Source organism: Molossus molossus, unplaced genomic scaffold (genome assembly GCF_014108415.1).
Source record: "Molossus molossus isolate mMolMol1 unplaced genomic scaffold, mMolMol1.p scaffold_m16_p_1, whole genome shotgun sequence".
In the NCBI taxonomy this organism is placed as follows: domain Eukaryota; kingdom Metazoa; phylum Chordata; class Mammalia; order Chiroptera; family Molossidae; genus Molossus; species Molossus molossus.
In genome coordinates this window covers 221,405,714-221,419,274 of record NW_023425344.1, presented here as the reverse complement: position 1 = coordinate 221,419,274, position 13,561 = coordinate 221,405,714, and the positions used below count along the sequence as shown (strand labels likewise).

Below are 13,561 nucleotides of genomic sequence, written 5' to 3'. Positions count from 1 at the left end.
TCCCTCTCCCTTCCTCTCTCTCTAAACAATAATAATAATAATAATAATAATAAGAAGAAGAAGAAGAAGAAGAAGAAGAAGAAGAAGAAGAAGAAGAAGAAGAAGAAAAGAATGCTGGTTCTAGAGCTGGGCTACCTGGGTCCTCTCTACCATATATCAACTATGTGAACTTGGGCAAGCTTCTTAACTCTTCTGTGCCAGTCAATAAAATGGGAATAACAATAAAACGTACCACAGCATCTCTTACGGGGACAGCTAATCCTAATTAACATAAGTGCTTTATCTTAGCCACTAGTCTTCCTCATTGGTTGGGGTGGATGGGATGGACCCCAGCTACAGGTGTGGGTTGTAATTGGCTTAAACCAATTAACATAGCCCATCCTAAGCCATAGTGATTGGTTCATGAGGCAGCCTAGTATTTATTCAGGCCAATGAGACACAAGATCTGCTGGGGCTTCTAGGGAAAAAACTTCCACTTTTTTCAGAAGAATCATTTCTCTTTCCTTGATGTGAACAAACAAGCAGTAAAAAGACTTTGTGAGACAGCCAGGGAAACTTGAACTCCAAGTATTAAATGATACTTAGGAATTATTAATGTTGTTAGCAGTTACATGTCAAGGTAAAAAAAGTCCAAACTTTTAGAGAATTTTTATGAGTTTATTTGAGCCAAACTGATGACATATGATGGAAAGCAAAATCTCAACAGATTGAGAAAATGCTCCAGAGAATGGCAGTTTTGCAGCTTATTTTATACATTAGAATCAAAGGAGGAAACATAAGGAGGGTTACATGAAGGTACATAAAGGAGGTGGGGAAAAACATGGCTAGGGGATGGGGAGAGAAAACATACGAGTGGATAAAAGGCAAAATGGAGAAACACATACATTTATTTTGGTGGGTAGAGGATAGTTAATAATGAGCATTCACAACATGTAGAAATGGTATACAGGGAACAAGACAACAATGAAAGCTGCCCTGGCTGGTGTTGTTCAGTGGTTAGAACATAGGCCCACACACCAAAGGGTCCCTGGTTTGATTCCCAGTCAAGGGCATGTACCTGGGTTGCAGGTTCAATCTCAGCCCCAGTTGGGCACGTGTGGGAGGCAACCAATTTATGTGTCTCTCTCACGTTGATCTCTCTCTCTTCCCCTCTATCCCTCTAAAAATCAATGGAAAAAATATCCCCAGGGGAGGATTAACAACAACGATAATAACAAGGGCTTCTGTGGTCTTGTGCTCTGGAGTCCTGTGCTCTAATGCTCGTGGTTGTGCCTACAAGGTCCTAGAAAAGAAAACTACTCTGACATTTCAAACATACATTAATCCTAGATGTATAAGAACAATGGACATAGCTTATTTGAGGTAAAGATTGTCCTTTGCTACCCTGGCCGATGCAGCTCAGTTAGTACACTGAGAAGTTGCTGGTTCTATTCCCGGTCAGGGCACATGCCCAGGTTGTGAGCCTGATCCCCAGTGAGAGGCATGCAGGAGGCGACCAATCAATGTTCTCTTTCATCAATGTTTCTATTTCTCTCTCCCTCTCCCTTCCGCTCTCTCTAAAATCAATGAAGGGGGAAAAAAAAGTCTACTTTCCCTGGCCAGTTTAGCTCAGCAGTTAGAGCATCAGCCCGCAGACCAATGAATCTCAGGTTTGACTCCAGTCAAGGGCACGTACCTCGGTTGTGGTTGGTCCCTGGCCCTGGTGGGGTCATACGGGAGGCAACCAGTCAATGTGTCTCTCTTGCATCGATGTTTCTCTCTCTCTCCCTCCCTCTCCCCCATTCTATCTGAAGATAAATGAAAAAATATCCTCATGTGAGGATTTAAAAAAATAATTTAAAAAAATTTTTTTAAGTCTACATGCTATGGAAGAAAGTGTCATTTTGCCACCAGCTACCCTTTGGATGCTTTAGAGCAGGAACAAATAACGTGACCTCTTGAGTCAACTAGCTGACAGATTAAATACGTCTCTGCCTCTTCTTGGTGACCTTCAGCACTTGAGGCAAGAAGAAGGTCATAGGGGCCACAGCGCAGGAGAACAGGGAGGCCAGAAGAGAGAAGACCTATGATTTCAGGTAGAGGGTTTTTTTAGGACTGGGTTTTTCTACATCTATGTATCAGATTAAATGAAGTCCCACATTTCCTTTGACCTTAATCTATAGTGAAGCTGAGCATCTATGTAAATGAAGCCACTTCTATCACTTCTTAGACAATAAAATGTGAGAGCTGGAAGAGCCTTGAGGAAATACCCAACCGAGACATCTTATTTTACAGCACTTTAATAATGCACTATAAGATGTGCTACTATAACAAGGTCATGGGTGGTGAGTAGAGTGAGACACTACTCACTAAACTAGAAGGCTGGCCTGCTTTGTTCCCATTCTCTCTTGCTACCCTGAGAAAATAAGTAAGGCAGTGAGATATGTAGTCTATTTCCTCTAAATATTGAGGTAAAGCCCTGGCTGGTGGGGCTCAGTTGGTTGGGCATCATCTGTGCACTGGAGGTAGCCAGTTCAATTACCAATCAAGAGCACATGCCCGGGTGGCATGTAGGGGGTGTGCAGGAGGCAGCCGATTGATGTTCCTCTCTCACATGGGTGTTTCTCAGTCCCTCTCCCTTCCTCTCTAAAAAAATAATAATAATAATAATAATAAACTACAAAACTGTTTTGTTTTTTTTTAGGTAAAGGGAATGCTTTAGAAAAGGAAACCATCTACATGATTGAAAATGGAAAGGTCCAAACTCACACACTGTCATATGTCAATTACATCGCAATAAAGCTAGAAAAAAATCCCATTTTTATAAAAGAACTGGAAGAAGAAAATGGAAAGGTCCAGCTTCATGCATTGGCTCCAGGGTGCTCAGAGGAAGGAACTCAATTGGCCAAGGTTAAGCCAAGATTTTCCTGAGTTGGTCCAGATTCCAGAGTTTTGACTAGAATTTAAAGAGGAAAGAGATTAGTCAAGAGTTTGAGTCTATAGTCCCTAGAAACACATAACGCTGGTTCTCCTGTTTCCTCAGCTAGCACGCTGGCTGGCGTCTCCGGTACAGGTGAGAAAACTGACCCATTTCCCAGGCTCTTTTGCCACCCCTGTGCTCCATCTGCCATCTGCCTACTCCTCCTACCCTAACAGGGTGGTTGACTCTGCAAGTCTTGGAGAAAAATGCTCTGTAGGCATGAACATCTCATGCCATGAGCCAACCTCTCAAGAGGGTTGGGTGTACAAAGATTTCCAGAAGGGTCAGAAGACTCAGAGGCGAACAGGATTCACAAAAGCAGCCAGCCGGGAGGACAGTCCTTCAGTGTTGGCCTTCTCCTTGGTCCCCTTTCATTATGGTGCGGACTGGACCTGATAAAACTGTGGCTCTTCTACCAGCTCTACTTCCACTGGATTCCTAGAAGCTCACAGCTGACGTTCCACAGGCGCTCAGCAGTTTTGTTATTTCGGGCCCTTGGAGACACCCAGGACCTCTTGCAGTCACTAGAAGGCAGAGAAAGAATGTAAACAACCAAGAGTAGAAACTGACAGTCTGGAAAAGTTTATGGCCTCTTTCTCAGAATATATTTCTAAATGTATAAAATATATTGAATGAAAAGAAACTAATTGTATTGAAAAGCAGTTTTTAAATATTGTTTTAAAAATCCATGATATAGCCTGGCCAGTTTTGCTCATTGGTTAGAGCATCGGCCCCAGGGACCAAAAAGTCTCGGGTTCGATTCCAGTCAAGGGCACGTACCTTAGTTGCAGTTCGTTCCCCGGCCCTGGTCAGGGTTGAGCAGGAGGCAACTGGTCGGTGTGTCTCTCACATTGATCTCTCCCCGCCCCCCACTCTTTCTGATAAATGGATAAATGGAAAAATATCCTCGGGTGAGGATTTTTAAAAAATCCATGATATAGTAATACACAGGCTTCTTTATTAATATATTCTATAACAAGAGCTAGCATTGGGTCTGATAACCACCGAATTTTCAAGTAGTAGTGAGAAGTGACATTTTGAGAAATCTGCAACAACTGCACTATGACATGAAAATATTATGATGACAAAGTCACAGGTATTACTACTCTCCTGCATTCATGGAAAATGCAGTGCTGATAAAGAAGTAAAACCTATGAGATAATTACTTTTCCTTACACTCTTATTTGCTTTGTTTGTATAGAAATAGATATGTAGTCTTTCACTCTTTTATACAAAACTGGGATCATACTGTATCTACTTTGGGGAGGATATCACTCTCTTGTTAAAATGTATATTTTAATCGTACAAGTAATAAATAAATATGTGACCTTTAAATTATAAAGACATAACTGGAGCAAAAAGTTACACTCTTCCTTCACACTCCCTTTGACTCTCCCTCAAACTCATTCATAGTAACCACAGCAACAGTGTGCTGTGTATCCTTCCAAACTGTTTTAATTGTGTTTACAATGATAATTATATAGTTCTATAGCTCTGTTTTTTTCTCACGATAATGTATCATCAACATTTTTCCATTAAATATTTTTTAAATATTTTATTTAGTGATTACATAATATTTTATCACATATTTAAGGCAATTAGGGTAGCACTGTCTAATAGAAATAGGATGTGAACCACGGACGTAATTTTAAATTTTCCAGTATTTTAAGTACATTTTTTAAAATAAAAATAAATGAGTGAAATTAATTTTAGTAATATGTTTTATTTAACCCAATGTAGCCAAATAATTTCAGCATGTAATTACTGTAAAAATTATTAATGAAATATTTTACATTTCTATTTTCATATTATGTCTTCAAAATCTGGTGCCCGTTTACTCTTACAGCACATCTCAGTTTGGACTGGCCGTACTTCAAGCACTCAGTTTGCACACGGGCCAGTGGCAACCACACTGAACAGCATAGCTCTAGAGCCAGACTTCCTGGGTTTAAAACCCAGGTCTACTATTTTCAAGCTATATGATCTTGAGCAAGTTAATTATTCTGTGCCTCAGTTTCTTTCTTTTTTTTTTTTGTTGATCCTCACCCAAGGATAATTTTCCATGGATTTTTTAGATAGAGTAGAAGGGAGGGAGGGAGGGAGAAAGAGGAAAAAAAATAAACACCAATGTGAGAAAGACACATTAATTGGTTGCCTCCTGCAAGATTGTGACAGGGGCCAGGAATAGAACCTGCAACTCAGGTGCGTGCCCTTGACTGGAAAACAAACCCGTGACCCTTTGGTCTGTGGGCTGATGCTCTAACCATTGCGTAAAACTGGCCAGGGCATGCCTCAGTTTCTTAACCTGTAAAATGGGGATAATAATATTATCTACCTCATTAAGCTGTGATGATGATATGAATTAATACATGTCAAACACTTAGAAGAGTGTCCGACATTTTGTAAGAGCTCAGACATTAGCTATTATCATGTATCCATTCTCCTATTGTTGGACACAGATTATTTCCAATGCTTCACTTATGAACGGTGCACCAATTAACGGCCTTGAACAAAGTGAGACAGAAGAGCAGACTGGACTGGATCAAGTCATGGAAAAGGAAGGAATTTTAATCTCAGGCTTCCCTTTATTCCCAAACTGAGTTTGTTATAAGACTCTGTAAAGGACAAACACATGCTATGTGAATGTACAGTAAAAAGTTTTTTCATTAGGCAGACCTTACCCCCTGGACTTTAAGAGAATGGCAAAAACTAGCTGCTAGAGTTAATAGATAACCACTGCATTGTATAGATAACCATTGCTTTGTGTACACCGAAACTGCTCGCTCCCTCAGGCATAACAGCTAACTGTAAATATCTGCTTCTGTACGAGCTTGCTTATACAGAATTTCTTAACTAGCCCAATTTCTTACCTACGGTTAAGACAACTATGTAAGCAGCCCTCCCCCTGAGCTCAGGGCTGCTCTCTCATCTGCGCAGGATGGGACAGTCCCCACAGCTAATCAAGCTCTCTTAATTTGAACCCAGTTCGGAGTCTGAGTCTGGCCTGTTTCATTGGTCTACAACAACTCAACACTGAAATGTCTATTTCTATACTCCGACAGACAGTGCCGATCTTGACAGCAAGGGGAGACAGAGTTCACACGGGAGAGTAGCCTTGCCCTGGCGCTTCGTGCCAAGTGGTACTAAAGAGTACACGAAAAAAAGTCAGCCGAAAGGTTCAACCAGGAGAAGGACCCAGAGAGCCTGCCAATACCCTTTCCAAGGCACTCAACAAGGACAGCCTTCTCCCACTCTCAGAAAGCTCCACAGCTTTCCTGGAAACGGCACAGCCTACAAAACAGAGCCGCAAAAGCAGCTCTTGCCAAATTTCTAATGAAAGTTCCCTTGCAAAAGTAACAGCATTTGGTTTGCAGGCCCAACCCAAACCGGATTCTGTTATGAGGCACCAACCTGGCCACCTGGAGTGCAAAACCCAGGGAGCCCTGTGTCTCACCACGCACACAGGTGGGGGAGAACCTGCGCTGCCTGCACGCACCTGAAGTACTTGCCGCTCAGGGGCTCCAGGCCCTCAGCCAGGGCGCAGTGCAGGCTCGTCTGCGCCCCCTCCCGCGCAGACTTGAGGAAGGGGGAGAAGAGCCGCCAGAGCAGGCACAGCAGGAAGGAGTGCCGGACCAGCTCGGAGTGCACGACACCCGGATGCACTGAGTAGGTGGTGACCCCCGTGCCTAGGGCAAAGAGAGCACAGTTAGACCAGGGGCATACTCTGAGCCTCCAGAAACAGCTCACCTCCTGTCGAAAAACGCACGAGAAGAAGGGAGCCAGGAAGCAGAACCCCATGACTCAGAAGGTGCCACTCCATGCCAGGTAAAATCTGGCTGGTAATTAATTGATCTCTTCCAGAAAGATCTATAGCCTTCTCAGCTTTTTGTGCTCCAAAAGGAATGCTTGGTGGAAGGTCCTTCTATATCGATGTCACCTTTTCTGTGGCTTAAGTATTAATAATGGAAACAACAACATGTACTAATTGTACTGCTACTACTAGTAGCAGCCATGGTTCAGTGATTGACAATCATGTCTTTGGAATTTCTGTAGGAAGGTCTTAAGGGAAGCAATCTAGTTGAAAGAAAGGAAGCTAGTGTTCTCAGCTGCATTTGCCAGGCAAGCACATTTTATGAGGTGTAGCTGAGGGTGTTGATGGAGATGAGGGAGTTAACATGCCCCCAGACTCCCCCAGTGCCTCCTCTAGTTTTAGTACTTATTATGTCCGAGGGCTTACTACTTGCTTTACCTGCATTATCTCATTTGATTCGCAAAGAGGCTTGTGAGGTTAATTATATTAAGATGCCCCTTTACAGCTAAGGAAACTGAGGCCTCATCACAGAGAAGTTAAGTAAATTAATTACCCAGGGTCATACCCTAGCAGGTTGCAGAGCCAAGGTCTGAATTCGGATGTAAAAATCATGGACTCCAGAGCTAGAGGATTTGAATCCTGGCTCAGCTAGCAAACTTGCTTGGTCAAGTTTCTCTATGTATCTGTGCCTATCTGTTTTTGTTTGTTTGTTTTTGTTTTGTAGAGCAGGTGGAAACAATAGCACCTACCTTCTAGGAATGTTGTGTTAAATGAGTTAAGACATGTATAGTATATGACACACACAAAACTCTCAATTATTATTATTACCATCATTATTATTTCTTTTAATGATTCCCCTATTCTTCTACCTTCTGTGTTCTGATAGCAGACAGCATTGTTCCTGAACTCTGGCTTATTCAGCATAGCAAATGTTGCCCATGATTTGCAGATGTCAAAAGAAAACTTCAAGAAATCACAGAATCATAGGATTAAGAGAGGCCTCACCCCATTTTAAAGTTGAGGGGATGAAGTCAGGGGAGGTTAAAGGACACGTCCATATACACACACGGCTAGTATGCGGTGGAGCAAGAACTCAGACCCAGCAGCTCACATCCAGCCCTAGCTCCCTGACTTCCAGTCAGTGGCTCCTCTCTTGCTCAGCTCACCATGTGAACCTCAGCAAACAGCATGCAGAACGAAATACCCTGGATGTAAAGCAAAGAACCCACATTCCAGCCCTGACTCCTTCACTTGTCATATAAACTTGAGCTGACTACTTCTTTAGACCTCAGTTTGGACCCACATAATAATAATACATGCTCCGCCTGTTGCAAGAGGTTGTTGTGAAAAACAAAATGAGATAATAGATATAAGATTTGACATAAATGTAAGGTAACTTTCTAGGTTCTTAACCCTTATTCCTTTGGAAGCTTCCCAAAAGCAAGAGACCTGTTTTTATTCTGTTTATAACCTCTTTCTCCTTAGTGCATAGAGCTACCACTGTAATGTGCATGTTTGACATCCTGACTTCAGAAATTTCTGTGAACCTCTACTCTGGATGGAAGACCCTACTTTTGCTACCTTAACCCTGGCCCTTTCTCCAGACTTACCTTGGAGCCTCTTGGCCAGCTCACGAGTGAAAAGCACATTAGCCAGCTTGCTGTGGCAATAAGCAAAAACCCGGTTGTAGCGCTTCTCACCCTGGAGGTCGTGGAAGCGAATCTTGCCAGCAATGTGGACCACTGATGACAGGTTCACGACCCGCGCAGGAGCAGACTCCTTCAGCCGCTCCAGGAGCAAGTGAGTGAGAAGGAAGTGGCCTGAAAGGAGAGCCGGCACAGAAGACTGAAGAATGGAGTGGCTGCCCAGGCTCAGGGTATGGGAGCTGGTGACAGGACTTTCGCATTAGCTCACTATTGTCTGAGTGGGAACAAATTTTTATGTAACTCTGTGCTAATGGTCAGGCAGTCTGAGTTAGTGGATTCCTTACCGCAAGGGTAAGGGATTCTAGACTTAATCTGTACTTGTCTGAATCTCTGCCCTTGCCCCAGTCAGGAGAAATGCTACTTGCTGGCTTCTGACCCTGCTGTAGCCACAGTCACACAACTGTGGGCCTAGGTACACCCGTGTACAGAGGGAAGAGTAGAATAGTCAAGGACAATAACATTTGTCTAGGATCAGAGAACATGTTCCATGACCTCCTCTTTAGAGTCATCACCCTGAACTCTGAACCCCAGCCTCTCCTATACCTTAAGACTTCAAGGTTTGCCTCCTCCATCAACCAACCCTTGGCTTTCTTAGCCCTCAGTTATAGATGTGACCCCCTCCAGCCAAACACAGACTCCTGCAGCCCCCGTGCCTGGCCCTGCTTGGCAAGCCTTGTGCTCCCACAGCCCCATCCAAGAATGGCATTTTTCTTCCTGGTAGCTCCAAAATTTGGAGGGTTCTTTTTTTCATCCTCACCTGAGGACATTTTTCCATTTTTTGTACAGATAGAGAGGGAGGGAGAGAGAGGAAGAGAGAGAGAGAGAAACATTGATGTGAAAGGGATACATCGAGTGGCCGCCACTCGCACGACCAACCAGGACCAGGGAAAAACTGCAACTGAGGTACATGCCCTTAGCGGGAACCGAACCCGGGTCTCTCCGGACCGCAGGTGGACGCTCTAACCGCTGAGCCAAACCGGCCAGGGCTGGAGGGTTCTTTTTTATAAAACTTTTTTATTGAATGTATTGGGGTGACATGGGTTAATAAAATTATATAGGTTTCAGGTGTACATTTCTATAATTCATCATCTGTATATTATGTGTTCACCACCCCAAGTCAAGTCTTCTTCCATCATCATTTATCCCCCCATACCCTTTCCTCCCTCCCTCCCACCCCCTTTCCCTCTAGTAATTGGGTTTTCCTAATGGTATGGGTAGAAGTATCTCACTTTTTTTGGACTGGTCAGGAGAGGGATAGTGAACAAAAAAACAATATGTCCAGTCTATTGGCACCCTGGCCTCCAATAGGACCACTGGAGATTTTGGGCACCGATGTAAGGTCATCTACACCTACAGAGAACAAGGTTGGGCCAGCCTCACTTTTTAGTCACTCAAAGATACTCACCCAGGTGATTGACTCCCAGGTGGGTTTCAAAGCCATCGGCTGTCTTGGAATACGGGCACATCATCACTCCTGCATTGTTGATCAGAATATGGAGCTGCTTTTCCTCTGTAAAACAAGCAAGGAGACCCTGCAGTTAGTGAGGAGTCTGCTAGCTACCCAGCACAGCCCTGAGTATTTACTTCTTGCCTTTGGACCTGTCTTACTGATATTCAGTGACCACTGTCACTTGGGTTTCTAACTTGAGTTATTGATATCTTCCTGGACACCATTCATTCATTCATCCATTCATTCAGCAAATAGGTACTGAGTACTGACTCTGGGCCAAGCACACTCTGCTGAGCACTGGGCATACAGTGGTAAAACAAGACAGACATGGTCCTCGTCCCTCATGGATTCCATAGTCATTGGTAAAAGCCAATTATTTTCCAAGATACAGAGGAATTTTGGCAGCCACACAACCTCTTGGTGCCTGTGGGCACAGAAGTTTGCTTCTCAGAAGGAAAGGAGAGAGTGGCACCAGGGCCACACCTTGATGCCAAGGTACAAGCCCAGACAGGAAGCTGATACCTCCAACATTCCCACTGCAGAGGCAAAAAGATGATAAGGATCCTGCCCAGCTTGTCCATCTACCATCCCCTTGCTAATTCCCTGCCCTGCTGGTTCATGTGGTGGAACCTGTCCAGTGAAATCCATAATAGTTGTGATGTAAGGGTCAGAGATGGTTCAGGGTAGAGCAGCCCTTCCCACACCCAGCTTCTTGCTTTTCTAGCTACCCACCAGGGCCTTACCTGCCAGAAAGCCCTCAACAAAGGCTCGGATGGATTTGGTATCCGATAGGTCCAGTTTCCGCACCAGCACCTGGGAGTTCTTTGTTTCAGCTCGGATTTCACTGGCGGCAGACTCCCCCTTCAGTACATCTCGGCAGGCAATGTATACTCGGGCTCCTGTAGGGGAAAAAATGGGCGATGTGTTCAGACCCTAGGCTGAAAAAGAGTCTAGTAAGCGAGCTTGAAACTGGTGGACAGTGTTCTCCAGCCATCGCTCAAGCAGTGAGTGACTATATTGCCACTTTAGGTTCTCCCTGCGGTGCTGCTCATTCTTCTTGCTATCAGCTTAACTCCAGGCTGGGAACCCTGGCTTTTACACGCTGACATTTAATGTTGCTTAGTATCTCCTTTTAGAATAACAGACTTGACCAATACTATACATGGACATCATTGTTTTTCTTACTTTATATAATAGGAAGGAAGGTTTAAGGTCACAAAGTGAGTTGGTATTACAGCTGGACTTGAATCCCCGGTTCCATGAATTCCTGGCCAGAGCCTCCAATCACAGGAGAAAAGACAAGGAAATGTGGGCAGAGCCCGGGTGGGAAGGGCAGGAGGTGCTGCCGTGCACGCGGAAGCGGAGGGACTTGCCTCTGCGAGAGAGCTCTCTGGCCGTCTCCTTGCCGATGCCCGTGTTGGCGCCGGTGATCACCACTACCTTCCCAGGAAGCTGCACGTTTGTTTTGCAAACCCCACCAGCAAAGAACTTCCTATAGGCAGGGGAAACAAAAACATTCTTGTGCCATTCTTCCCAATCCCAGGCCGAGATACATAAAATCCATCCAGCCTGAAAGAAGAATTTCTTTCAGTTGTTGTCAGGAGACCTAAAGGAGCTAATCTTCAAGGGACATTTTCCCGGTGGGCAAGGGGGTCTCCTGCTCATCCGCTCAGGTTGGAAGGTCATGTGTCCAGAAGCTACAACTGGTCATCTGGGTAAACAGAATAAGTGCTCTCAAGTCAGAGCCAAGGGAGAGCTTCCTTATTAGCTAACAAAAATAACAAAGCTCGTAGCTCTAGAGGTTCCTAGAGGTCAGCTTCCTCCTCTAACCTGCATTAAAAACGTGTGCAATGAGCATTAGTGGAATCCGTGGTCCTGAGCCCTAGGTCTTCAAAAAGCACCAACAGTGAATAACTGATGACTGGTACCTAAAGGGGTCCCACATACAAATGCAGCTCTTGGGCTCCCTCTCCAGTTTTAGAAAGCCAGCATCTTCAGAGGTTGTTTTGCCACCCTCCTAGAGTCCCTTCTAGCCATCGGTGCACCGAGACAACCTCTCTTTTCAGACTTCTGTGCAAAGAGCATCTTTTTACATACAGTTTATTTGACAAGTTCCAAAAAGAGGATGGGGGGGGGCGGTGTAGGTGATTTTCTGAGCATCATTCAACTGCCAGGCACTAGGCTAGGCACTTTCCATAGGGGGTTTATTTTAATCCTCTCAACCTCTCTCTTATTATCTCCATATTACAGTGGAGAAAACTGAGGCTCAAGGAAGTTCAAGTCACTTGTTAATGGTGGCAAAACTACAATGTGAACCCAGGTTTCTATGCCAGAACCTAGAGCAACACTCAGTCCCTGATATACCCGTGTAACGTTCTTTATCAGCAGCAATTTAAAAACTTCTCTATTCAGAACACACATTGCTTTGACACCTCCAGAAATCCCACAGCAAAAGAGCCAGTTTGTTTCCTTCCCCAAATGACTGGTACTTAACAGTGAGTCCCTCAGCAATGACCAGTCATGGTAGCCCTGCAGGGCCACCTTAACTAGAAACAATGAAGAAAGGATGACCTTCCGAGGAGCCCAAGGGAACAGAGTAAAAGAGCAAGGACTTCCATCTAAGTTGTCTGTCAAGCTACCTAACAGTCATCCACTCAGCCTTCCACTAGCATCTGAATTCAAATCAGACCCTCGACTCCCATCCCCAGGTGCTTCAGAACCTCGACTTCCATCCCCAGGTGCTTCCTTCATGGTATACATAATTACCTCCTTCCTTTCTGCTTTTTCTGCCCTGACTTTCTCTCCCTTGACCTCTATCCCTTTCTCTTCTTTCAGCAGCTGAGAATTCATCTACTTACAAGTTCCGTGGCTCCCAGTTTAGGGCTTTGTAAAATACTGTATGAGTCACCGAAGACAAACCTGATGGATGGAGCTATCGCATACAGGAAAGAAAGGAAGGAGGTGAGCAGTCCCAAGATAACCATCATCTTTTCAACTTCTTTGGTTGCTGCTCCTTAGCAAAAACAACTTCAACTCTAACTCTGGCTCAGGCTCCTGGTCTGGCTCCAACTCTTGGCTGCTTCTTACTGCTTCTCCCTCTTCCAGCTCCTCTGGAGCTCTCAGCAACAGCCTGGCTCTAAGCGTAGCCCAGAATCCTATTTAAATCGGAGAGCTGTCAGAGCACAGCCTGCTGGGACATGTAGTCCTCAGGGAGGAGGACGGAGGAAGGAGTAGAACCTCACACTAACCAGCAATGAGAATGAGGGGAAATGGAACAACTGCCCCCTAACTTTCCCTTTTATTTTCCCAGTTATTTCTCTTATCTAGGAAATGGATTCTCCTCAATCACCTCCACTTCTATTCCTACAAGATAGAATATTTTTAGCGTTAGCAACAGACTCCATGTTACGTGAAACATAAATGTGATTAAAATAAAAAGACAAGGAAGAAACTCCCAGAAGAATGGCGAGAAAAGTCAGGACAGTGGTTTCCTGGGGAAGGAGTAGATATTGGGAAGATACATGTTGGGAACTCCAGGGGTGTTCTGTTCTTTGAGGTGTGCTGGTTACACAGGGGTGCTCACTTTGTGAAAATTCATTGAGTTGTACACTTGATTTGTTCACTTTTCTGTGTTT

The 13,561-nt window shown here is 44.4% G+C and overlaps 1 protein-coding gene across 2 annotated transcripts; it reads right to left on the bottom strand.

Annotated features, from left to right (window-relative positions):
* Nucleotides 1-2,659: 2,659 nt before the first annotated feature.
* RDH12 (retinol dehydrogenase 12) lies at nt 2,660-13,136 on the bottom strand. Of its 2 annotated transcripts, XR_004959279.1 has the most exons (8): nt 12,846-13,136; nt 11,300-11,418; nt 10,670-10,825; nt 9,882-9,986; nt 8,381-8,590; nt 6,456-6,645; nt 3,205-3,483; nt 2,660-2,935 (listed from the first exon to the last, which is right to left on the bottom strand). XR_004959279.1 is itself a non-coding variant. In XM_036259218.1 (7 exons), the coding sequence occupies exons 1-7, from the start codon at nt 12,911-12,913 to the stop codon at nt 3,381-3,383; spliced, it is 951 nt and encodes a 316-aa protein (XP_036115111.1). In that variant the 5' UTR covers nt 12,914-13,136; the 3' UTR covers nt 2,660-3,380. The 2 variants fall into 2 exon arrangements, 1 of the variants encoding a protein (XP_036115111.1); XM_036259218.1 differs by having other exon boundaries at nt 2,660-3,483.
* Nucleotides 13,137-13,561: the final 425 nt, after the last annotated feature.

Excerpts from the sequence above, each read along its gene's own strand:
- RDH12 (XM_036259218.1), bottom strand. The coding sequence starts at position 12,913 with ATGATGGTTATCTTGGGACTGCTCACCTCCTTCCTTTCTTTCCTGTAT. Across the intron at positions 11,419-12,845 it reads GCGATAGCTCCATCCATCAG|GAAGTTCTTTGCTGGTGGGG; the intron begins GTTTGTCTTCGG and ends CCCTGCCTATAG. Across the intron at positions 9,987-10,669 it reads TGTTGAGGGCTTTCTGGCAG|AGGAAAAGCAGCTCCATATT; the intron begins GTAAGGCCCTGG and ends CTTGTTTTACAG.